At 33.1% G+C, this 27,335-nt stretch overlaps 2 protein-coding genes across 2 annotated transcripts in view; one reads left to right on the forward strand and one right to left on the reverse strand.

The window, feature by feature from the left end:
* Nucleotides 1-2,108, reverse strand: part of LOC133182135 (son of sevenless homolog 2-like) — a 32,502-nt gene extending 30,394 nt beyond the window's left edge. Inside the window, exon 1 of the mRNA XM_061316862.1 lies at nucleotides 1,734-2,108. Coding sequence (XP_061172846.1) covers nucleotides 1,734-1,808 — 75 coding nt within the window. The 5' untranslated portion in view covers nucleotides 1,809-2,108. The remainder of the gene's footprint in view (nucleotides 1-1,733) is intronic.
* Nucleotides 2,109-2,986: 878 nt separating this feature from the next.
* LOC133183538 (axin interactor, dorsalization-associated protein B-like) overlaps nucleotides 2,987-27,335 on the forward strand; it is a 32,944-nt gene continuing 8,595 nt past the window's right edge. Inside the window, exons 1-8 of the mRNA XM_061318481.1 lie at nucleotides 2,987-3,116; nucleotides 4,091-4,154; nucleotides 8,766-8,819; nucleotides 10,205-10,259; nucleotides 10,815-10,911; nucleotides 12,832-12,878; nucleotides 18,920-19,048; nucleotides 19,269-19,391. Of these exons, the coding sequence (XP_061174465.1) occupies nucleotides 3,001-3,116; nucleotides 4,091-4,154; nucleotides 8,766-8,819; nucleotides 10,205-10,259; nucleotides 10,815-10,911; nucleotides 12,832-12,878; nucleotides 18,920-19,048; nucleotides 19,269-19,391 (685 nt within the window). The 5' untranslated portion in view covers nucleotides 2,987-3,000. The remainder of the gene's footprint in view (nucleotides 3,117-4,090; nucleotides 4,155-8,765; nucleotides 8,820-10,204; nucleotides 10,260-10,814; nucleotides 10,912-12,831; nucleotides 12,879-18,919; nucleotides 19,049-19,268; nucleotides 19,392-27,335) is intronic.

Raw genomic sequence — 27,335 nt, forward strand, 5'->3', positions numbered from 1 at the left:
GAGTTAGAAAGTCCCATATATTTGCAATGTAGCAAAATGGAGTGAATCTGCTCTGGCACAATTTAGGAGAATTACAAAGTTGCATAAAAAATAACTATTATTCATAAAAAAAAAACCTATTGAGCTTATTAGTACCTTACATCAAAAAATTAATCAATGTAAAGAAATAATTCACACAATTTTTCATTTTTTTTTGTTTAACTCGCTTCAAAATAATCTGTCATATTGACATTCAGAGCTCTCTGAATATTTCATAGCTAGTATACATATAGAGTAGAATTATTTTCCCGCTTATTTTGCTACAATGCCAACACAAGGAATGAATTCTATCATTAAAGTGGGTACCTATGTAGGAGAAAATCATTTTAATGATAGAAATTTCTATACATGCACTTAAATCCATCCTTTATGCATTTCTTGCCAGTGCTAGTCCTGAGAAACAACTCCTTTTTTCTCTCAAGATTTTGTTTTGTTTTGATATTGCAGATGTAAAACTTAATCTTGTATGCGAATACTAAAAATACTTTAAAGAACAATAATTTATCCATCTATTATACTATAGCAAATGATTTGTCATAGGACTGTAAAATGACACCTTATCTGATTTTTTTTAACACATTTAATGACTTCAACAAATGTTCGTCAGACATTTTTTTTCAATCCAGTACTCTCACAATATCATGGGCATATTCATATCTAATCTCACAATGAATGTCAGACACCTCAGCCCATTGACATTTAGGCCCAATGACATCTCGGCTCAGACGGGTCGGCCCAAGATTTAAGACAGGTCGGCCCATACATAAGACACCTCGGCCCAAGCAAAAATTTACTATGAATTTAATATATATACATTTGTATCTCCAATTTGGGGACTTGAATTAAATATAAAGTGAAAAAAGTACATGAATAAACTATCAAGATTTTTTTTTAAAAAAAGTCCTTATACGAGCACATTGACGATATATAAAGGAATGAGAAGACAATGCTGTAAATTAAGTAAACGTGCTAAATGATAAACAAACAGAATGTCGCAGTGCATCCTTTGGAGGGTCAACTTGGTGACAACATGTGGTTAATTACGAGCAGCTTAATTGGGAGACAGTTATTAAAGACATTTACATCCATTGAATATTTTCTCATTTATTTCTTAAGAAAAAAACTTCCATTCATAAATTTATTATCGTCGCTTATAACTAGTTCAAGTCCATTTCTTTTTTTCCCCCTTTTTTCCAGGTATCAAAGCAAGTGTGATTTTCAAAAAAGAAACAATGAAGTACAGATCAAAAATGCAATTTATTTTACATATATCTTTATACGATAATTTATATAGACATATAGATCTATATAAACAATAAAATGTCTTTCAGTTTTTTCTTTATTTCTTTTCTTTTTTTTGTAAATACAAAATTAACGATCATTTTTTTTTTTAGAAAGAAAGAATTTGTCAGAAAGAATTATAACACCAATAATAATAATATCAATTCAAATACTGGGTAAATCTGTTAATTTTTTTCATCATAAAATTATGCTTGGGCGTGAGGTTCTTTTATATGGGACGACTTGTCAACAATCTTGGGTCGATCTGTCAGGGCCAAGATGTCAAGCGTGATGGGCCGAGGTGTCATTGGGCCGAGATGTCTGTCTACCCTCACAATATATTAACAGATTTAATATAAAATGTCATGCATTCAAAATGGATATACACTTTGAAGTAGTATTCCAGAACTTACATTTTCAAGAGCTTGAACAAATATACCCTTCCACTCTTGTGCGTTGAAGTTTTCAGGAAAACTTGGAGGAAACATTCCTACTGTTATGAACTAATCCGCATTTGACAAATTCATGAAACCATGATGAATTTTTTTGTTTCTTTTTGCATAAATATTCTATAGAAGTGAATAAGCCAACATGACCTTCAACTTCGCACAAATTGTGTATATTTATGTCGTAAAACAGACAACTGCCTTGTGGCAGTTGCATACATAGTGACTCTAAAAACAATATACATCACATTTTGTTACCACGGCTCGTCTACAATGAGATAATATACCCTTTTCGACAGAGCTTCCGCGAATCCCGAACAGGAAGTTAATTTGTCAAGAGCTACCGCGCATGCTTCGCACCTGACCTCCTAAAACTTTTTATTATTGATTTTTTTTTTAAATGTCATGTTGTTTTATGAAACAAATTTATTTATGCATTGTCACGTGTTTCATATTTTTGAAACATATATTGTATCTCACAAAGGTTAAAGATTCTACGCCATATGAAACAACTTGGAATTGGATCTTCAACATAAACACAAATCTTCGGAACGCTTGACCCTATTAGTGGGGGAATGGCCAAGTCTAAACACTGGAACGGATATTTCAAGCTAACAACCATGGTGGTATATATATATTGCATTATCACATTTCTAGTTCGTAATTTGTTCAATACAAATCAAATTCACTTGAATGGATGAGCCTTCTCTTTTTCTAATATTTTTCACCAGTGGTTCTTAACACGTGAGTTTTAAGTGTTTAATATATGTGGAATTTGAAAGACCTATGGGTATTTTAATATGACTTTTTTTCTTTTTCTTTCTTTTTTCATTTTACATATTAAAAAAATCCCTCAAAAATACTAAAACACACAAAAATTTTTATGCACATCTAAGTTAAATAAATATTGATTATCATTAATTCTTTGATTTTTTACACAATGAATGAACAATATGCTGATGATTCTAAAGGATCGATTCAGACACGTCATGCATATGTATATATATATGACATACATCAAGGAATTCTTCTAATTTCTGATACAACATGCCTCTGAATTTCTATCAATAAGCCGATATATGATTGACCAGAGTGATACCTATACCCCCTATATAAATGTATTTATATATAGAGGGCTGTGGTAATACTTTTCCGGTGTTTAGCCTTGTCTAAATTTTGAGTCGGTAAATGTCAAGGAGTTCCGAAGAGCGGACCTGCAATGTGAGAAATTGATATGACAAGTGAAGAGGAACAACGCCAAGCAATCTTGGCGCTTGGCAAATCATTCGCTCAGTGCACCGATTTCGATTTATGGGGCCAACCAATTGAAGCTATGGATGGCTACAAAAGGTTTTGTTACATATGTAATTTATGTAGAAAACTATGGACTTTTTATATCCTGCCGTTGTTGTTACATGTGTCAGTGAAGAATACCCCAGTTTGGTGCTCTTTGAATGTTTCTGCGCTACATGAATGGTTTAAATTACAATATATGTCTATGTCGTATCAACTATCAAAAAACTTTTATACTTTCCATTCATAAACATCATATATTGAAATTATTCATAAATCTTTGGCATTTTTATATAAAAATGCAATTGTCTAGTCCTTGAAAAAAGCTATTACAACAGAACAAAACATTATTTGAGGGCATGATATGTTTTGCCAATCTCTCGAACCAAACTGAGGCATAAAAGCTGAAGGGAATCAGTTTGTTTCTTGGGTTCTGCAAAATGCATTCTGCCCCAGACCCCAGTCAATGAATATATGTTTTGTTATATTTTTTACTTTTTATCATGACATACATGTATCTTCCACTGGCTTTCATGTTTGAGACACAGATGACAAAAACTAAATGTAAATTTCCTTTACCTACACTACATATTTAACACGGTTAATTCTGTAACTATCAGTCACCAACAAATGTGAAATAAGATATAGCTTGTTGGGTCTGAGAATCTTGTCCTTGCTGAGGAATGAAGTGTGATGTAAAAAATGTCCTAGTGGTCCAACATCTTGCTGATCAGTCTAACGTCGCACCAAATGGTCCAACGGCGTAATCAAGAACACATTGTCAAATGTTAAGTGAAGATGAACCTGTTTAACTGTTTAATTTTGTGGATCTGTGATTGACTCATTCAGCTTGTGAAGCTTTCTTGACACAGGTTCTGTGACCCAGAATTGATCAGCTGGAGAAAAAAGAAACATTCGCAACCTCTTGAATTCCCAATGAAAGGAAATGATCAAATTACAAAGTTTAGAAGAAAAAAAACATACAAACCTGTCATAATCACAAAAATTACTGGTATTCTTCTGTTTTACAGACTATCAAAACAACTAGATGATTTTGCCAATGCAGAGTTTCCACTTTTCTCAGATGAACAAAAGGTATGCACAATGACAGCTGCTTAGGAAATTCTAAGAAAATGTGTTCTTTTCAACTGTACTGGTCAGAGACCGGAAGAGTTTATGCGATAGTAAGGTGTCTGTCTGTCTATGAATTTTTTTCAAAAATGCTACACCTAAAGTTTTTGGTCTGATAACTTTGCACACAATAAGACTACACTAAGATACATTATTCTTTTTATCGGTTTTTGATTTCAATGAACAATGTTGCCATGGTTACTAAAAATAAAAATTTCTGTGAGATACTTTCAAAACTCTACTCCTCCCACAGTTTGGGTCTGATTTCAATATAACTTGGCACACAAGTAGACTACACCATGTACACTAAGATACATAACTCTTTGTATTGGTTTTTAGCTCTGCTGGTCAGAGAGAGGTTATGCATTGGTAAGGTGTCCATCTGTCTGTCTGTAAACAATTTTTCAAAAGGCTATATTACTCCTCCCACAGTTTTGGTCCAATGTTAGTAAGACTGGGTACACAAGTAGACTACATTAGGATACACATTTCTTTGTATTGGTTTTTGATTTCGACAAATGGAGTAGCCATGGTTACTACAGTTAGAAATTTCTTTGAAATTCTTTGAAAACACTGCTCGTCCTACAGTTTTGGTCCAATAAGTAGATTACATTAGGATACTTAATTCTATATATCGGTTTATTGATTTCATGAACGATGTTGCCATGGTTACTAAAAATAGAAATTTCTTTAAAATTCTTTCAAAACACTACTCCTTCTACAGATTTGGTCCAATTTCAATAAGACTTGGTACATAAGTAAACTACATTAAGATACACAATTCTGTGTATCAGCTTTTGATTTTGACAAATGGTGTTTCATGGTTAATAAAAAACAGAAATTTCTTTGAAAATCTTTCAAAACACTACTCCTACTACAGTTTTGGTCCAATTTCAGTAAGACTTGGTAAATAAGTAAACTACATTAAAATACATAATTCTGTTTATTAGTGATGAAATGATTGTCGCCGACAATTGATTGTCGATCGAATGGAGCTCTTTGATGCTATTAATCGATTATAAAACTAAAGTCGCCGACATCGCTGATGAAAATATTAAGAGTTAATGTGGGTGTAAACTTCAAATTTTATTACCAAAAATACATTTGCAGAAAGTAAAAAAAGTTATTCTGAATGTTTAAGAGGTAACAACCTTCTTCACTTCACATCAACGGTTGTTGTAGACAATTTTTTCCGACGTGATTGAATGTAAGGTCAGGCTAACAACAGGAAATGTTTAGCGTTATGGTGTTTTACTATAATCAGAAGTACACAAATAGTACAGACGTTCAATAAACTTAATTATTAACAATTTTTTAAAGTTTAAATTAAAATTAGGGAAAGTAATTCCAAGAAAATAAATAATAGAAGGTGTAACTAATATCAGTAATGTTCCCATTTGTATACATGTATTTATTTTTTTAATGAAGCTTCCTACAGGAATTTCTCTTATTTTCAATTTTCCTGAGAAAAATTAAGAATAAGAATTCTTTGTCATTAAACAAATTTACTGTAAAAAATATTTTGTTTATTTATATTAATTACTGACTTTATTTATACTTATGAAACTGAATAGAAGAAGATACAAATGTTTTTATGATAATTATGCTTTAACATGTTAAGGAATTTCTTATTTTATTTGAAAGGGAAAAAATTCTGATTATAGCCGATTATCAATCGATTTTGTGTTTCCGATTACAACCGATTATCGATTATGATTTTTCTCTGATTATTCAACACTACTGTTTATTGATTTTTGATTTCAACAAATGGTGTTGCCATGGTTACTGAAAATAGATATTTCTTTGAACTTCTTTCAAAACACTACTCCTCTACAGTTTTGGTCCAGTTTTAATAAAATCTGGTACACAGTTAGACAACATAAAGATGCATTGTTCTATTTTTTGTTTTATTTATTATGATGTTGCCATGATGACCAAAAAAAAATAAATTTCTTTGATTTTTTTAAATGCTACTCCTCCAAAAGTTTTAATCTGATTAGACTTTTTACGGAAGTAGACTTCACTAAAATACATCTTTCTTTATTATTAGTACACACCAAAAGAGCTTCAGTTTGTTAGAGTCTTCTGGTTAATATGATGAACAGTGTTGCCATGGTTACTAAAATGGAAATTTTTGTGAAATACTTTCGAAATGCTAGTCCTCATACAGGAATTGTACAGTTTTGGGTTAATTTCAATATAATTTGGCAAACATGTAGACTACACTAAGCTACATAATTCTATTTATCGGTTTTTGATTTTGGTGAACTATGTTGCCATGGTGACAAAAAATAGAAATTTCTGTGAAGCACATTCAAAATGATTATCCTTCTACAATTCTGGTCTGATTTCAGTTTAATTTGGCATACAAGTAGATTGCACTAAGCGACATAATTCTGTTTATCATTTTTTGATTTCAATGAATGGTGTTGCCATGGTAACTAAAAATAGAAATTTTCGTGAAATATCAGCATACAGATTTGGTCTGATTTCAATATAACTTGGCACATATGTAGACTACACTTAGCTTCATAATTCTACCTATCTGTTTTTGATTTTAATGAATGATGTTGCCCTGGTTACTAAAAATAGAAATTTCTGTGAAATACTTTCAAAATGCTACTCCTCCTACAATTTTGGCCTATTTTAACGTAACTGAGCATGCAAGTAGACTACACTGAGATAAATTCTCTTTATCGTTTTTTGATGATCGGTGTTGCCATGATTACTAAAAATAGACATTTCTGTTAAATTCTATCAAAAGGCTACCCATCTTACAGTTTTAGTCTGATTGCAATAAATCTTGCCACTAAATGAGACTAAACCAAGGATCATTATTCTTTTCATTGCTGTTGAAAAGTTTCAAGCCCAAGTGCTACTTTTCTCTTTTTTTTTTTGTTAAAAGTATAAACCAGTAGAGCTGTTGTCTCACCAGAGACTTCTGGTTTACATTTTACATGATCAATATATTATATAACAGGTTTGTAATTTATAACAAGACCAATCCAGGCCACAATAGGGTTTAGTTCACTTAGCCTTTTGTTAGGATCTACAACATTCTCTCCTTGTCCCCAGCTTTCACTGAAAGTGTGGGATATTAATTTATTGGGTCAAGTATAGTATACGGATATGTAGTTCCTGCAGATTCACTCATATTGAAATAGGAGTGAATAGTCCTCTTAAATAGATATTAATTTGAAATCAAAGAACTCTTAATTATTTATTATATGCATATAATTATATTTCATTTTATTCATAAATATGCATATATGAATCTATAAAACACAAACTGACATCAACAAGTCTACAGGTTGACAGGTCTACAGGTGTACGGGTCGGTGAAGTCTACAGGTCAACAGGTCGACAAGTCTACAGGTCGACAGGTCTACGGGTCGACAGGTCTACATGTTAATATGGCCCCCGTTAAAATGTATAATATTTATGAAAAACAGTTTCACATTCTGCCCAATCACCACAGGTCGACCTGTAAACATATACTCCAATACTAACAACCTATTGTACAACTAGCATGTAGACCTGTCGACCTGTAGACTTGTTGATCTGTAGACCTGTCCACCTGTAGACTTGTATACTATTAACAGACTATTGTGCAACAAGCATGTACACCTGTCAACCTGTAGACTTGTATACTCCAATACTGACAACCTATTGTACAACTAGCATGTAGACCTGTCGACTTGTTGACCTGTATACTCCAATATTAACAACCTATTGTACAGCTAGCTTGCAGACCTGTCGACCTGTAGACTTGTATACTCCAATACTGACAACCTATTGTACAACTAGCATGTACACCTGTCGACTTGTTGACCTGTCGACCTGTAGACCTGTATACTCCAATATTAACAACCTATTGTACAGCTAGCTTGCAGACCTGTTGACCTGTAGACTTGTATACTCCTATACTAACAACCTATTGTGCAACTAGCATAAAGACCTGTTGACCTGTAGATCTGTCGACCTGTAGACTTGTATACTTCTATACTAACAACCTATTGTACAGCTAGCTTGCAGACCTGTCGACCTGTAGACTTGTATACTCCTATACTAACAACCTATTGTACAGCTAGCATGTAGACCTGTCGACCTGTAGACCTGTATACTCCAGTTTCAACAACCTATTGTACAACGAGCATGTAGACCTGTCGACCTGTAGACTTGTAGATCTGTAGAATTGAATACTGTTATGCTAACAACCATTGTACAACTAGATAATATTAGATTTAAAAAGATTTACATCTCAAAGAATCTTATATTTATTTTAAATTTATTTTTAATAAAAAGTAGTGATAATTACTCATTTATATCCTCAAATATTTTTTTTAATACGAACTACTTTTCCGTATAACCAACTTGGGCCAATTTATTTTAGCATTGTTTTGATGGGTTGTACAGCATGTACAATGTATGTGTAAAGAATCAAAATCCTTTAGCTAGAATCCAAAGTCCATTGAATGTTATTGTGTCAGGTAGATTATTGATCATTTGTAAAATTTAAATGAAATAATCGTTGAAAATAATTTTGCGTTTCATTATCTTTAAAAATATTTTTAGAAAGTCCTGAGGAAGATAGGCATCTGTTTGGACCTGAGATGTAAAGCATTACAGGTAATTAAATATGTATAGAACGATGAAATGTCATAAGATTGATTTAGCCTCAATTTTTGGCTGCAGATTTTTTATATTCTTTATTTCTTAGCAAAATCTACCATAAAGCCTGATAGAAAGTTTAAAAATGATACCTTATTTCTTAAATAGTATTCATTATACATGACAGTTTGTGTACTTATTCTCTAAAAGGTATTGTAGGAAATGAATTTTTTTTTTCATGAATTAATGTAATTTCTTTGAGCCAAGAGTCTTAAATCGTGGGCTGACCTGTAGGATATGATGGGCCGAGACCTCTGGATACCATTCAATTGATGGCCCAGGAAACAGAATGGACCACTCTAGGGGATGAAATATTTACATGGAATATATAGGGAAAAAGCATTTAGAATTCTCTTTTCCAAGTACATGTATATTAATATGCAAGCATTCCAATGTTGTGCAGATTTATATTGTTTCAGATCATTGCCCCATCAGTTAGGAAGGGGCTAAAGTAGAAATTCAGATTTTTACCTTGGAATATGAAGGAAAATTGTTTTAAAAAATTCTTATCAAGAATAGCAGTGCCAGTCTTAACCATATTGATATGCAAACATTCCCAAAATCATATGGATTTAAGTTTGTTCAAATCAGGGATGTATATATACTAACTGAATGGATATCATTAAGAAACTCAGAGCCATCTTTATTTGCCCAAAACACCACATGCACCCTTACAAGTTTTTCAAACTACATTTATTCCCAGTTTAAAAAATGGTTTTAAGAAATGTAGTCTGTTCTTCCATCATCACAACCCACAGGTTTAACCAGTGTAATTACCACTCCTACATTTGGTACTCCTAAAAGTTAACTCATTGTGCTGTATAGAATTTTGTTCTTCTTCTTTTTTTTTTTTTTTTTTACCTGGAACTGAATTAGGATATTTTCTACAGTGTTTTCATGGCCCATGTTGTTAAATAAATTGCTTGTATCAATGTAAAAAAAAAATATTTTTATTGCACTATTATATGCTCATAATGATAGATTTTTACTCTGCATAGGAAGATCCAGGAATCTGTGAAATGGGGAGGGGTTCCACCACATGATCATAAAGGCAGTTTTCACAACCCACATCCATCCCATTTACATGTACACTCCCTTTGCTTTTACACAAAGTGTATATAATATCTTGGGGAGACCTGGCAACAGTTTTAAGACTTACTACTCAGCTCTATATTTATAAACTCTTTTGTTGAACTTGATATGTGTGTGGTTATTTTAATCTGCAAAAAGAGGGAGGGGGGTCCAGACCCCTTGGGCACCCACCCTCCACCCCCTGGGTGCACTCTTGCTGTGGATTATATAGTTGACATGTTCTTTACCTAGTAATGTTGGTATATTTTCAGGCACCTGGCACAGTTAATGGAATTCTATTAGATGACCTCAAGAGGATAGGAAATAGTGAGTTTATGAATAGATCAGTACGGGTAGTCATGTGATTTTCAGAATTGCTGAGGTTGTGTAAAGTTATATACATTGCACAGTATGACTGATGCAGAGGGAGTTCTGATGAATAAACCAGATTAAGTAAAATTTTGTAGTCTGACTAATCTGATGATTAGCTATTTATACATGTATATGGTTATTTCTTGAAATTACCTCATTTACATATAAAATTAAATGCATCAATAACTTATTAAATACTGTAGATTGGCAAATAATCACGATGGTTTTGATTTCACTATGTTCACGTTTTACATTTTTCCGTGAAATTAAATCTATCGTAAATGCTTTCATTAGTTTTTAAAAATGTTTATATGCTTATACGAAATTTCTTGCAGCATGAAATTATCATCGCGATTGGTACTTTTTGAGAAATTGTGAATTTTAACATTGTGGAATTAAAAACATACAGTAACTCTTGTTGTAGATTTCTAAAGCATTTTGTACCAGATTTTATGTTGTATAGTGGCACATTGGTTATTGTAATTAACAACATCACAAAAATTATTGTAGCATTAGACAGCATTTTAAAGCAGAGATGCCGAGACTTCCCTGTAGATGTAACAGCAGCACAGCTCCAGGCCCGAACACTTCCCAGCTCACAGAACAGGTAACCTATATAATCACTTCAAATGCAACCATTCTCAATTCACAGAACAGGTACAGTCAAACCTGCATTAAGCAGTCACCTGCGGGAACCATTAAAAGTGACCTTTATAGAGAGGTGACCTTTGAAAAGAGGTTCATCTTTTTTCAAGAAAAATTCTTTTCCAATTTATGTAAGTTCTGTGTTTTAAAATACTACATCATAGAATATTAAAGAAGGATGTGTTTTGGACATCAATGGTCTCAGTTAGATTTTTTTTTAAATTTTAAATATAGTCTCAAGATTAAGTTCAAGCTAAATTTGATGACTCCAACATAAAATATATTGAGTCTCATAGGGCATTGCATTATCCTCCCTCCAAACAACCAGACTTTCTTTTATTATAAGATTACATTATTATGTTGTGCCATGAATAAAATATAATGTATTTTTTTTATCTAAACTGCCTCTAAAGAAACAAGTTTAGTTAGTCCTGATAATTTTATGTTAAATAATACATAAATAGTTGCGTAATAAACAGACAAGTCATAATATTCTCAGTTTATCAAAGCAGCGCATATTACAAATTGATATCAAATTCACAGGTGTTGTGAGCAATGAAACATGACTTATCATAACGGTCGTCTTACCTAGTTGAAAATCACGAGATAATCAGGACACATTGAGTATACAAAACAGTAATTAGGGTTTCTACAAATTATATGTTTCCTAGGTGTTAAAAACAGCCTGCCATGCAATTATTGTATCCATTAATAGATATATAAGGATGCCTTGTTTTTTAATATCACTCAGAATTTTTTAAACCAGATTCCAATATTCAGTAAGATTAAGATTCTCGTAAGTCCGTTTTCCTGATAACCTTTTCGGTCGCTATTACCCTTGTTTAGTTTTGTTAAAAAAAAAACAAATAAAAATATCCAATATTTTAAATGGTTTTAATAAGGCCAATTGTTTTTTTCCATGATCTAGCTAAACAAGACCAATTATTTACATTAGTGACAAAAATTGGAAGTCACCTGACCCTAGATCAGGTCACGTGATCGGACAAAATGGCCACTATATACGAGGTAAAACGGCAATTTTACATGAAATTTGATGACCGCTGACCGCGTTACGAAGGTTACCGCTTAATAGAATTACATTATATAGGAAAATTCATTGGGAGGAAATAAAATGACCGCATAGGACAGGTGACCGTTGGATAAAGGTGACCGCTATGACAAGTTTGACTGTATATAAACACTTCAAAACACAACCATTCCCAGCTCATAGAACAGTTATGTAAACACTCCAGACTCAAACATTCTCAGCTCACAGAACAGGTAGTCAACCATTCCCATCTCTCAGAACAGGTATATAAATACCTGCTCCATATTTAACCATTTTAGCTCTTAGAACAGGTATACAAACACCCCAGACTTGACCATTTCCATCTCTCAGAACAGGTATGTAAACACTCTAGACTCAACCATTCCCAGCTCTAAGAACAGGTATGTAAACACTCCAGACTCAACAATCACCAACTCTTAGAACAGGTATGTAAACACTCCTGACTCAACCATTTCCAGCTCTAAGAACAGGTATGTAAACACTCCAGACTCAACAATCGCCAGCTCTCAGAACAGGTATGTAAACATTCTAGACTCAACCATTCCCAGAACAAGTATGCAAAAATTCAAATCAACCATTCCTAGCTCACAGAACAGGTACACCCACCTTAGATTCTAATATTCCCCAGTTTACAGAAAAGGTATATTTTATGTTTGCCGCATTTCAGAGTTTAATGCTACTTGACTCCAAGAGTAGATATCTCTAAAAGAATGTTTATTTTAGGGGCATGGAATTGTTGATGCAAAGAAAGTTGATATATCGATATATCAAGCAAGTACATGTACATGTTATTAAGCTTTGTTTTTATTTCAGAGTTCAAGAAAGTGATGAAGTGGATGATGAAAAACAGGGATCTAGAGGTAGGTCTTTAAAGATTCCTTTTCTAAGTATGAGTTTTATCTTCAACTACTGGTATATGGGTTATGTTTTCCTCTCTCAAAAATATTTTTAATTTATTCAAGCAAAATATGATCTATCTCTTGTTCAAAAATCTCCCTTGGAAAAAAAGGGATTTTTTTGTTCATCAAAAACTCTTTGTATAAAGGCCTTTTTTTAACTCTTAGGAGCCAAAGTCTGAAGTAAATTTTTCTGCACATGTTGTGCTTGACAAAGATCTGTATGTTGTCCCTAATCATTTCATGCCTTTCCAATTTTCTTTTTTTTTAATGCAAAAACTACTCAGCCAATCTAATTAAAATTAGATGTTTTGAATCCACTATCCTTCTCAAACATCTAAGAACATCCAATATGGGGTCACGTCAGAGTGACCATCTGTTATGTTCTCAAGAATGTGGGATTTCTGTATTAAACTGTTTTTGCATTTTCATTTTTCATTATACAGGAATGACATGAGTGGACTATTAAATTAAATTCATAGCATAATAAACTTAAATCAATGTAATACAGACTACTGAGCATCAGAAATATAATGATGTAGCAGTAGAACTATTCTTAGAATAACATAAAGAATCTTGAATCCAATTGGCAAAAATTTTCATGTTAACTTTATTCATAATTGAAAGGTCGCTCTGACTTGACCCATGTGGGATGTTAACAGATTCAGAACCACATCAAATTTTAATTAGATTGCTTCTAAGCCAGTTTTAACCAAACTTAGCACAATACGTCCTCATATAAAAAGATAATTCAGCAAGTTCAGATGTATCTTAATGAAGGAACACAATAATCTCAAGGGGAGATAATTAAGAAATTAGTAAAAATATGGCATATTGAATGGGATATTTAAAAATTTTCTTGTGAAGGACACTGGGCCAGCTAGAAAATACAGAACTCAGATGAAAGGTTCATTACATGTATTGCATCTTTAGGTTCAACTGGTTCCATGGCTTGGATAGGGCCACAAAAGAGATTCAAATTTTACTTTTGGACTATGTCAGAAATTTCATCTTTTTCTTTAAATTTTGGTGGAACAGCAAAGCCACAGAGATTCAAATTAAATAACCAGAATTCACAATTTTCGTCTTCAGATTCATATTTTTTCACATCGTGCCCCTCACCTCACCTCCCATGTGAGGATGGGTCAGAGTTTTATTAGCTTAACCGAACAGAAGGTTCAATTTCAGTTTTCTGATCACCTGCTCAGGGCTGTTGCCAGGTTTCTGGAGAGGGGGTGCAAAAGCGGGTATGCCAGTGGTACTCCCTTCCCCTGAGCCAGAAATTTTGTTACAAATTGGTACCATTTGTTAGATTCTGTTCTTTTCTTGAAGCCATTCTTTCAGATATTAGAGAAACAAAATCAAGCAGCATTTCTTCAAACAAATAAATTATAATTTTTTAAGTGTTTAAAAAGGGAGGGATGCAATAGCACCAAACACATACCCCTTGGCAAAGGCCTTGCTGCTGTCAGATCTGATCACAGAAATACTGTCAGTGTGGTTATATCGAAGGATTGAAAGTTTTGACGATTCAAAAATATGGCGAGTGAAAACTTAGACAATCTAATAGCATTTTAAAACAGTGCTCTTTAACAAGAATGTGGAAGTTGATGAGTGGAAACTGACAATATTTAATCGTTCCTCAATTTTTCCACATCGCCAAAGTTTCCACTTTAACAGTATATAGGAAATTTTTTTTAATCCTTTCAAAAGTAGAAAGGCTACACTAAACCATGATATTAAATATAATCCCAAGTTGTATGGATTCAACTTTTTAAATTATGGACCACGGGGTTAGGATAGGACTAAAATTGGAGATAAAATTTTGTACAATGTCAGAGTGTTTACAGGAAAATATCTGTCAAAAATCTTCTCCTGAACAGTAAGGCTATGTTAGTTAAATTCATATTGAAACATCATCCATGTTGTGTGGATTCAAGTTTGGTAAAGTTGTCACCATTATAGCTAGAATGTTAACATGAAAGGGGGGCCTATGGGCTATGGGGTGAAAGATTTTCCTGGATATAAATAGGGAAAAATCTTTCAAATCCTCTTCTACAGAATAGCAAGGTAACTGATCATTGTGGCCAATGGGCCTCTGTACCAGAATATGTAGTGATGTAGTGGAACAATTTAAAATATTTGTCAAGTTAGTATGTGTGCATCTTTATATAATCTATAAGTTTTTTTTTACATCACAGACATCAGGGGTTGGGATGGGCCACAATAAGTTATCAAAGTTTTACATAAATGTAAAAATACATGTACAGGTGACTCTCGATGGCTCGAACTCCGATCTCTCGAAGTTCTCGATCTCTCGAAGAGAACCTCCGGTCCCATTTTTAGCTCTTCTGAGCCAAAGGCTCAAAGAGCTAATGCTATGGCCATTTGTGCGGTGTGCGGTGTGCGTAAACTTTTTAGAATATGGGCCATAACTCAAGAACCCCTTGGCCAATTATTGTCAAATTTGTCACAGGGTATCCTTGGCCCAAGGGCTCCCTTTTATACTAAAACTGGGGTTGTGACCCTTTAACAAGGGGAGATAATTAGGAAAATAGGGAAAAAAGTACTGGTTGCTAAAAAATCTTCTTCTCAAGAACCACTGGGCAGATTATCACCAAACTTACACAAAAGGATGAGGATATGTTGTAGATTAAAATTTGCACGGGGATTTACCCTGGGGCAAAGGGCGTGGTCTCAAGGTCACTTCAAAGTTGACCAAAAATTACATTTTATTAAAATGTTGATATTTTGCTTACTATAAGGACTAGGATCATCAAATCTTGTCAGTTGGTGCATCTAAGGACCTCATATCATGTTGACTCAAAAGTAGGTCACGGTGACCTACTTTTTAAATTTTGCGGCCATTCTTTTTCAAAATGATTTAGAGGCATATTTTGAACAATTTAAGGCCTATGATCATCAAACTTTGTCAGTTGATGCATCTTGGGTCCTCAAAGTACGTCAACTAAAAAGTAGGTCACCTTGACCTACTTTTTGAATTTTATGGCTAATCTTTTTTAAAACAATTAAGGTCATTAATTCGAATACGGGGAGGCTTAGAATCACTAAATCTTGTAAGATGATGCATCTTGGGGCCATAAAACATATTTATTAAAAAGTAGGTCACAGTGACCTACTTTTTGAACTTTGCAGGCATTCGATTTCAAAGCGTTTTAGAGGCATAATTTGGACATTTTAAGTCCTATATCATAAAACTTTGTAAGTTGATGCATCTTGGGTCCTCAAAAAAGGTCAACTGAAAAGTAGGTCACCGTGACCTACTTTTCAATTTATATGACTATAATTAAATATTTCAGGTACTAATTGGCTTAGAATCATCAAACTTTGTCAGTTGATGCATCTTGGGTCTTCGTAGTAGGTCGACTAAAAAGTAGGTCACCATGACCTACTTTTGAAAATTTATGGCGTTAATTAAATATTTCGGGTACTAATTGGCTTAGAATCATCAAACTTTGTCAGTTGATGCATCTTGGGTCTTCAGAGTAGATTGACTAAAAAGTAGGTCACCGTGACCTACTTTTGAAAATTTATGGCTTTAATTAAATATTTCGGGTACTAATTGGCTTAGAATCATCAAACTTTGTCAGTTGATGCGTCATGGGTCTTCGGAGTAGGTCGACTAAAAAGTAGGTCACCATGACCTACTTTCGGAAAATTTATGGTTTTAATAAAATATTTCGGGTACTAATTGGCTTAGAATCATAAAACTTTGTTAGTTGATGCGTCATGGGTCCTCGGAGTACAACAACTGAAAAGTAGGTCACGGTGACCTACTTTTGAAATTTTATGGCTGTATTTAATATTTTCAGGAATTATTTGGCTTAGAATCGTCAAAATTTGTAAGTTGATGCATCTTTGGTCCTCGGAGTAGGTTGACTGAAAAGTAGGTCACTGTGACCTACTTTTGAAAATTTATGGCTGTAATTAAATATTTTGGGTACTTATTGGCTAGAATCATCAAACTTTGTCAGTCGATGTATCTTTGGTCCTCGGAGTACAGCAACTGAAAAGTAGGTCACGGTGACCTACTTTTGAAAATTTATGGCTTTAATTAAATATTACAGGTACTAATTGGCTTAGAATCATCAAACTTTGTCAGTTGATGCATCTTGGGTCCTTGGAGTAAAACAATTGAAAAGTAGGTCACTTTGACCTACTTATAAAATTATATGATTATAATTTTAAAAAATATTTTAGGTATTAATTGGCTTAGAATCATCAAATTTAGTTGATGGGTCCTCAGAGAATGACAAGTGATAAGTAGGTCACCATGACCAACTCTCAGGTACTAATTGGCTTAGAATCATCTTGGGTTCTCAGAGTGTGAATTGGAATTTCAAGGGTTTATGTAAATATACAGGATACTTTGAGGCTTCAAATAGAAGTGATAGGTTGTACAGTTTATCAGAAGAGCGATTCAAGGCCCATGGGCCTCTTGTTTTCCTCTATATAACTAAGCAAATTTACTTCCGATCTCTCGAACTTCTGATCTCTCGAAGTTCTCTATCTCTCGAACCTAGACCTGGGTCCCGTTATATACATTTCATTGTATTTTACTCTCTATCTCTCGAAGTTTTGATTGCACGTGTGTACACGCCAATCAAGCGTTAAATTAATGCAGCTTGGACTTACCTGGATAATAATGAGCGCCTGGGGCTGGCATGGAGGCGTTAATTGGGTGTTTACATAGATGACACTATACCTGTGAGCATCCGAGTGTTGATATAATTAATTGGTTATAATTTGTAAATTATAAACGAATTGCTTCACAACATATTTTGACTTGACAGCGAGACGATAATTTTTAGAAAACAATTTAAGAGACATGTCAATAATTTTCCATAGATTATAAGAAAAGTTTTATTATAGTCTACGTAATCCCAGTATGACTAACATTGCACAAGAATTGAATACTGATTTAATATGAGAAATCTGGTGACCCGATCAAGCCCCGGGGGGTAGCAACACCGACGACTGCTATTCAGGATTCATGTTATCATGAAATGAGAACAAAGAAATATTGAAACTGAAAGAGATTGTTTTATTTATTCAAAATACGATCATTGTTGTTGAAATCTTTTGAAATCAAGTGAATTACCTATTAAATATGAATGAAAACGTGCAATGATATTATCAACATATACTTCCGGTATTTATAATAGTAGAACAATGATGATCGGAACTGAAAATTCCGGATATTATTCACTTTCTATCTCTCGAACCCCTCGATCTCTCGAACTTTTCTTGCAGTCCCTTGAACTTCGAGAGATCGAGAGTCACCTGTATATACAATAAATTCTTAAAAATTTTCTTCTTAATACTGTAAAGGTACTTTTTTTCATGAGCCTTAGGTCATAATTCCACGAAATCTCAGTTTCTGTTCAATCCATGGGTAGAAAATTACATGGATTCTTAGATTGCCACTATATGCCTTAAATGTACTTTAAATACGGGACAAATTTGCGAGGAGAATTGTGAATGGGTACATAGCATAAATTAATACCACACAGAAAAAAGAATTTCTTTAGTACTATATAAAGTAAATAAGAAACAAAGTAACAAGCAACCCTTGCTCTGTAATATAGATTTAATCAAATGAAAGCATCCCCATGTTGATTAAATTCAACACTGTAAATCGTGTGGCCCTCAGGTTTAGGATAGAATTATAATAAAGGAACAATTAAAAGTAAAAATTTTAAAGGAAAAATCATAAAAGATATTGTTTTCAAGAACAGCACTACCAAAATTAGATTCATCATGGAGTGTGGATTCAAATCTGTTGAAATCATGCCCCATGTAGTGCTGGGTTTGGCCTCTACAGGGAGCAAGATTTTACCTAGAAAGTCATATGCCATAAAGCTACGTCAATGTATATCTTAAGAACAACATGGTTACAATTTGTAAAATCCATGCATGTTTACATGAATGGTGGTATATACATGTACATTATAAATCTAATAACAAATGTTTATTTATGTTAGCGAAAGGAAGCTTGCTGCCGAGACCTCTAGCATACAGTGGAATGAAAGTACTGACAGTAAAAATAGAGAGAATTGGACTTAAAGATGCCACTCAGTACATAGAACCTTATATTACTGTGTCAGTGAGAGGTGAGCTAATTTACATAAACAAAGCACTGAATATAAAATATATCCATAGTTACTATAAACAGCAAGGGACATGATGCAAATTAAGGACATTTCATTTCTGATAGATGAAAGATTATCCATGTAGAGCCATTTGGCAATGGTATGTGGTTAAGTTCGTATTTCAATAAAACATATTACTGTAGTATACAGTATACATATTCATGAAGACAATGAATTACAGATGCAACAGGGACAGAGCTCACAGCTTCACAGGATACACCAGTAGCCACCAAGAAAGAGAATAAGAGTATTGTGTTTAATGAAGAAGTGCACATTCAGAAGTCTATAGAGAGTCTCCCTAATGGTAAGTGGGGAGAGTGGACATTCTTTACAAATCAAATAATGTCAGGGGTGTGCAATTACAAAAATTAGTTACAAGCCCGTCAGGATAGTGGCAGTGACAAAGTTACTAGCCCGAGGTTGCCAGTCACTAGCCCATGAACTACCGAAAACAATACATGTATAAGTATAACAAAAAGGTAAAAAAAAACATTTAAGGGGATGAAGGACACATGGTCACATGACTCTGTTTAACTACGTCATAGTCTCCATTTATGTAAGTACAAAATGTGTAAAGCATCAGTTCTTGTATAAATTTTTGACAATTTTTTAACTTTAATTACCATCTTATATAAAAAAAATAAAAAGTTTTAACATTCTTGTAAACATTAACAAATTATGAAAAAGATTGATCCACTCCTCTGTTTCCCTAAACTGCACGTCCAACAAGTCGGTGACAGCATACACGATCTGTTAGTACAGCAAGATCATACTCGGTGAACACAGAGGTGGTATTATTATGTAAAAACAGGTCATAATCAGTATGTGATGAAATATTTTGAGAAACGGGGAACACAAAAATTATTTTTGCATGGCTGATGACGGAAATCTTATGTAGGTGTATCTTATTAGCTCTTCTGAGCCAAAGGCTCAAAGAGCTAATGCTATGGCCATTTGTGCGGTGTGCGTAAACTTTTTAGAATATGGGCCATAACTCAAGAACCCCTTGGCCAATTATTGTCAAATTTGTCACAGGGTATCCTTGGCCCAAGGGCTCCCTTTTATACTAAAACTGGGGTTGTGACCCTTTAACAAGGGGAGATAATTAGGAAAATAGGGAAAAAAGTACTGGTTGCTAAAAAATCTTCTTCTCAAGAACCACTGGGCAGATTATCACCAAACTTACACAAAAGGATGAGGATATGTTGTAGATTAAAATTTGCACGGGGATTTACCCTGGGGCAAAGGGCGTGGTCTCAAGGTCACTTCAAAGTTGACCAAAAATTACATTTTATTAAAATGTTGATATTTTGCTTACTATAAGGACTAGGATCATCAAATCTTGTCAGTTGGTGCATCTTAGGACCTCATATCATGTTGACTCAAAAGTAGGTCACGGTGACCTACTTTTTAAATTTTGCGGCCATTCTTTTTCAAAATGATTTAGAGGCATATTTTGAACAATTTAAGGATGGATTCTTCTCATATTTCTTATAATGGCAGAATCTTGATTTTTTGAATACTCAATATTCAGACTGTTTACACTGTTTTAACATCCAAAAACTTTAGTGTCATCGGCCTTGGTTTTCAGTCAAGGTCATTTGAAAGTCAGTCCTAAAAATAGTACTTTTACACAGAGAAGTTTTGAAATTTATGCATATGAATAAATATTGCTGACTGAAAAAATATCTTTCACCATAAAATTAAAGTTGTTACTTATTTTTGATGACTAATTCATATGAAATGAGCTGGTGAAAAGATAACATGAATTCCTTTACATTCAATAAATACATTTAATCCGAATTTCCTCGATATTTTTTCCCAAAATTCTCAGTTTTCATGAATTCACATGAAATTTCATCTCAATTTTTACAATTGACTATATAATGTCAAATATTTAGATTTTTGTCTGATGAAAATTCAAAGGTTCAAGATTAATTTACAAGGTAAAAAAGATATAGTAATCAGGCAAATTATCGAAAAAAAATTAGCCCGAATTTACTCTATACTTTCTGAAATCTTCAATTTACAGAGTGTTTTTAATGTCTCTACGAAAGATTTTTAATCCCCAAAAATATATCGATTTGGTGTAATTGAGACATAAATACATTCATTTCCACCAGTTATACATTCTATTTTTATGGTATTTTACACTAATGATATTCAAAAAATTCATTTCGAATTTCCTCTGTCATTTTATTCTTATGAATAAGTTATGTTTGACAATTTTATAAAATACATAAATTTTCTAGTGGCAATTACAGGAAAATTATCATATACATTTTTCACATGCTCATGACTAATTCAAAGCAACTTAACCTTCAATATAACCAGGAATAAATAATAAACCTTCCAAAAAATTATGAGAAAAATCATACAGAAAATTATCATAAACTAAAAAAAGATTTCAATACATTATTTATGATATAAACATGAAATCAATATACATGTATAGTGAACATGCCATATGAATCTAGACATTCAATGCTTAATATATGAATATCAGAGGGACTAATATACATGCCTATACATGAATATGTAGTTATATACATATACATGTAGGTCCCTGGTATTATGTTATTATTGGATATTTTACATTTGTCGACTGAGCTTTGAAAACAACAAGCAAATTCAAAGAATTGTGGTCCCCTGCTTTCGATGTCTTAGTGGATGGGATGCCATTATTTATGGCATATTGTAACTGTCTTGTTTGTTTGTCCTGTCTTGTCTGTGCATCAAACAAAAAAGACATAAATTATTGAATTAATAACAGTTATGGCAAAGACTATAGCTTCTCAAAACTACATCAAACTTCAGGATCAAGGTCATGAGGTCAAATATCATAATAAAATCCAAAAGATCTTCTCACAAGTAATTCACATGTAAAAAAAAAATATCAGAAACCAGAGTATACAATCAGAAAGGTCTTGAAACAGGTACATGTAATGCACATATCAAATGTAAATACCATATCTTCTTTCAATCAAACGTTATTAGCAATGCTAAACTTTTTAAAAATTAGGTCAAACTTCAAGGTCAAGGTCATGGGATTAAAAATCATAGTACATTTGGAAATGCTTGTCACAGGTAAATTAATGCACTTGTCAAATATGAATGCCTTATCTTTGCTCCTTCAAAAGTTAGCAAACTGATGAAATGTTTGAAAATTAGGTCAAACTGGAAGGTCAAGGTCACAGGGTTAAATATCATAGCATATTCAGAAACATTTTGACACAGGTAATGCACTTGTAAAATATGGACACCCTATCATATGTCATTCAAAAGTAATCACCAAAGTTAAAACTTTTGAAATTTAGGTCAAACATGAAGGTCAAGTTAAAAGGGTCAAAAATTATAGCATGCTTGAAACACCTTGTCACTACTAATGCACATGTCAAATATGAAAACCCTAACTATTCTCAATCAAAAGTTATAAGCAAAGATAAAAATTTTGAAAAGTAGGTCAAACTTCAAGGTCATGGTCATGGGGTCAAAAATCATAGTACATTTTGAAAGGTATTCTTACAGGTAATGTTCTTATTTAATATGAAAGCCCTATCTTTTCTCATTTAAATTTAATGACCAATTTAATGAAATGTTAATTTTTTGAAAAGTAGGTCAAACTTCAAGGTCAAGGTCATGGGGTCAAAAGTTATAGTATATTTTCAAAAGGTCTTGTCACAGGTAATGAACAGGCATAATATGAAAGTCCTATCTTTCCTCATTCAAAAGTTATGACCAATTTAAGGTAATGTTAATTTTTTTTTTTTTGAGAAGTAGGTCAAACTTCAAGGCCAAGGTCACAGGGTCAAAATTCACAGTATATTTTGAAAGGTCTTATTACAGGTAATGTACATGTGAAATACAAAAGCCCAATCTCTTCTCACTCAAAAGTTATGGCCAAGGTTAAAGTTTTTGTGACACAGATGGACAGACTGATAGACAAATGAGATTTAATGTCCCCTCGCTTTCGCAAAAGCAAGGGACAATAAATACCTACACACATTTATAAGTATATAGTTTGTTCAGCACCAATATATATAACTCCTCAATGTGATCATATATTGCATAAAATTTGCTGGAGTTTTAAGATAACAAAAAAGCCATCTATGACAATCAAATGCCCTTTGACATCTTTGCCTGAAAATGACATCCTTGAACTTTGTAACAATAATATGCATGCAGCTATCAAACTTAATTTCACATTTAGATGCAAAATACTTATTCAAGGATGAAATTTCTTTTTGAGAATTTGTAACACAAACATTTATTTATCAGTGTCAATAACTTGTATTGAAATTGAATTAAAAATGACCTCTTGAGGGTTTCTACTGCAAGTACATGTATATGTAGTTCATTTGTAAAAATCTAAATTTTAATCCGACCACTACCAGCAATTTTGTTCGGCATACTCTTGTTAAAATCACCCTTTAACTAAATGATCTAAAGCAGGCACATTTTTATGCATTTCAGAACTGTATTTTAAGATTTTAACTGTATTAGAAAATGTAAAGCAACTGAATACATAGAGCTAGGTATATATCATTTACAAGTTTGTAATGCCAGTACATGTAAATCTTCAAATTGTAATCTAATGAAAGATAATGCTTGAAAAATTCACTCTGGGAGTAAAATTTCAAATTTGAATCAAAGATCTTGTAAAGTAATAACATTCTACAAAGCGTGCACTGTATCGTGTACTTGGGAATCAAATAATTAAACATTATTTGATTATAAATAAAACTACTTTTGACTGAAAGTCTCTGAAAAAAATCAAGAATGGAATCATGCAACAAGCATCAGTGACTTTGATAACATGCATTGACTTCCACATTTCTACAAAAACATTTCTTTGATCAGATAAATATGTAATTCCTGCTTCTGACATGATATATTCGGAGAGAATCTCTTTTCCACAGACAGCCATCATTCATTTGATGTGAGAATTGTCCACCTGGTGAAAGTCCAAATTTTTTGTTGACCTATAATTTAAAAAAAAAGTAATATATTTTACATAGCAGCACAGATACTGCATTACATGATAGTTAGATAAAGTTGTGTCCATATTTCTTATACATGTACCTCAATAGTCCATCTGCCAGCAACCCTTGCTCAATCATCCTACAGTCTGACCTCCAGTCTTTTTTCTAGTCTAGGGTAAAGTAGGGTTGTTTTTCTCCTAAGAATTAAACATGAACATCCCTTAGACTATCTTTTTAAATTAATGGAAATTGATTATAAGATTAAACAACTTATCTCATCTGTTTTTCATTTATTTATTTAAATGAATGAAGATTTTAATAGATTCTACCGCATGTAATATGTCTTATATTATAGTGTATTAGATATAAATAAATAAATATTTTTTATCCTGAAAGTACAGAAAAGTAAAAAACAATAATATAAATAGTTTTTGAACAATAATGTTTCATTTTGCTCTATTTATTAGACAATTGTGTGTTTCAATATAATTGATATTTCCACATACAATATCAAGTTATTTTTCCGTTTGATTTGTACCCAAGCGGAACACCTTACTTTTCTAATAAACTTGATGATTGTTGTGTCTTAAACAAAGTAGACTAGTTAGAAATATAAAATTTGTTGTAATCATATACAAAAAATGCTATTTTGTGAATTATTATTCATAAACCTGACGAACACACGAAAGATATCCTCTTCAAATGTTGACAAGTCGCGGGAATAAGCAGACGAAATATTGATAACAGATCTATAAATTTCCGTGCGAATTCCCATAAATCAATACAAACCAGCATGTAATTCAATTTCAAAATTATAAAAATCTTCAGACATATATAACTAACTTACATGCTCACTGCACATGGCATGACATCAGACGAGGCAACGTGGACCTGCAATCTTGCACATGTTTGTGACCTTCAAGTTCAAGCTTCCCTTTGGCTGATCGGAATGCCCCGGACATAAATAACTATGATTTAATTTGTTATAACTGTCCCTGGGCTTCTGCAATGCTTCGATAATGTTCACAGCTTGTTAATTTTACAAAACGACCCTCTCAGGGTTTTCTACGGGAAATGATCTGGACATGTTGACATTCGCTACTGAACTGCGAATACAATGGCGATTGTCGCAAATCAATGAAAATATTACGAAAAATTTATTTCTTTCAAAAAAAATAGATTCAACATTACTTAAACTGACAAATTAACTAATAGTTTTTCCTTCAGTATAATTAAATATGAATTTTGCATTTTACGACTTGCATAATTTATGGAGACCCATTGACGACGTAAAATGCTGACAACAATCCATCCTTAAGGCCTATGATCATCAAACTTTGTCAGTTGATGCATCTTGGGTCCTCAAAGTACGTCAACTAAAAAGTAGGTCACCTTGACCTACTTTTTGAATTTTATGGCTAATCTTTTTTAAAACAATTAAGGTCATTAATTCGAATACGGGGAGGCTTAGAATCATTAAATCTTGTAAGATGATGCATCTTGGGGCCATAAAACATATTTATTAAAAAGTAGGTCACAGTGACCTACTTTTTGAACTTTGCAGGCATTCAATTTCAAAGCGTTTTAGAGGCATAATTTGGACATTTTAAGTCCTATGATCATAAAACTTTGTAAGTTGATGCATCTTGGGTCCTCAAAAAAGGTCAACTGAAAAGTAGGTCACCGTGACCTACTTTTCAATTTGTATGACTATAATTAAATATTTCAGGTACTAATTGGCTTAGAATCATCAAACTTTGTCAGTTGATGCATCTTGGGTCTTCGGAGTAGGTCGACTAAAAAGTAGGTCACAGTGACCTACTTTTGAAAATTTATGGCGTTAATTAAATATTTCGGGTACTAATTGGCTTAGAATCATCAAACTTTGTCAGTTGATGCATCTTGGGTCTTCGGAGTAGGTCGACTAAAAAGTAGGTCACAGTGACCTACTTTTGAAAATTTATGGCGATAATTAAATATTTCGGGTACTAATTGGCTTAGAATCATCAAACTTTGTCAGTTGATGCATCTTGGGTCTTCAGAGTAGATCGACTAAAAAGTAGGTCACCGTGACCTACTTTTGAAAAATTATGGCTTTAATTAAATATTTCGGGTACTAATCGGCTTAGAATCATCAAACTTTGTCAGTTGATGCGTCATGGGTCTTCGGAGTAGGTCGACTAAAAAGTAGGTCACCGTGACCTACTTTTGAAAATTTATGGCGATAATTAAATATTTCGGGTACTAATTGGCTTAGAATCATCAAACTTTGTCAGTTGATGCATCTTGGGTCTTCAGAGTAGATCGACTAAAAAGTAGGTCACTGTGACCTACTTTTGAAAATTTATGGCTTTAATTAAATATTTCGGGTACTAATTGGCTTAGAATCATCAAACTTTGTCAGTTGATGCGTCATGGGTCTTCGGAGTAGGTCGACTAAAAAGTAGGTCACCGTGACCTACTTTCAGAAAATTTATGGCTTTAATAAAATATTTCGGGTACTAATTGGCTTAGAATCATAAAACTTTGTCAGTTGATGCATCTTGGGTCTTCGTAGTAGATCGACTAAAAAGTAGGTCACCGTGACCTACTTTCGGAAAATTTATGGCTTTAATAAAATATTTCGGGTACTAATTGGCTTAGAATCATAAAACTTTGTCAGTTTAGGCGTCATGGGTCCTCGGAGTACAACAACTGAAAAGTAGGTCAAGGTGACCTACTTTTGAAAATTTATGGCTTTAATCAAATATTTCGGGTACTAATTGGCTTAGAATCATTAAACTTTGTCAGTTGATGCGTCTTGGGTCCTCGGAGTACAACAACTGAAAAGTAGGTCACGGTGACCTACTTTTGAAATTTTATGGCTGTATTTAATATTTTCAGGAATTATTTGGCTTAGAATCGTCAAACTTTGTCAGTTGATGCATCTTTGGTCCTCGGAGTAGGTTGACTGAAAAGTAGGTCACTGTGACCTACTTTTGAAAATTTATGGCTGTAATTAAATATTTTGGGTACTTATTGGCTAGAATCATCAAACTTTGTCAGTCGATGTATATTTGGTCCTCGGAGTACAGCAACTGAAAAGTAGGTCACGGTGACCTACTTTTGAAAATTTATGGCTTTAATTAAATATTACAGGTACTAATTGGCTTAGAATCATCAAACTTTGTCAGTTGATGCATCTTGGGTCCTTGGAGTAAAACAATTGAAAAGTAGGTCACTTTGACCTACTTATAAAATTTTATGATTATAATTTTAAAAAATAT

Source organism: Saccostrea echinata, unplaced genomic scaffold (genome assembly GCF_033153115.1).
Source record: "Saccostrea echinata isolate AGI-Se365-2 ecotype Australia unplaced genomic scaffold, CSIRO_AGI_Sech_v1 ptg000009l, whole genome shotgun sequence".
NCBI classification, from domain to species: Eukaryota; Metazoa; Mollusca; class Bivalvia; order Ostreida; family Ostreidae; genus Saccostrea; species Saccostrea echinata.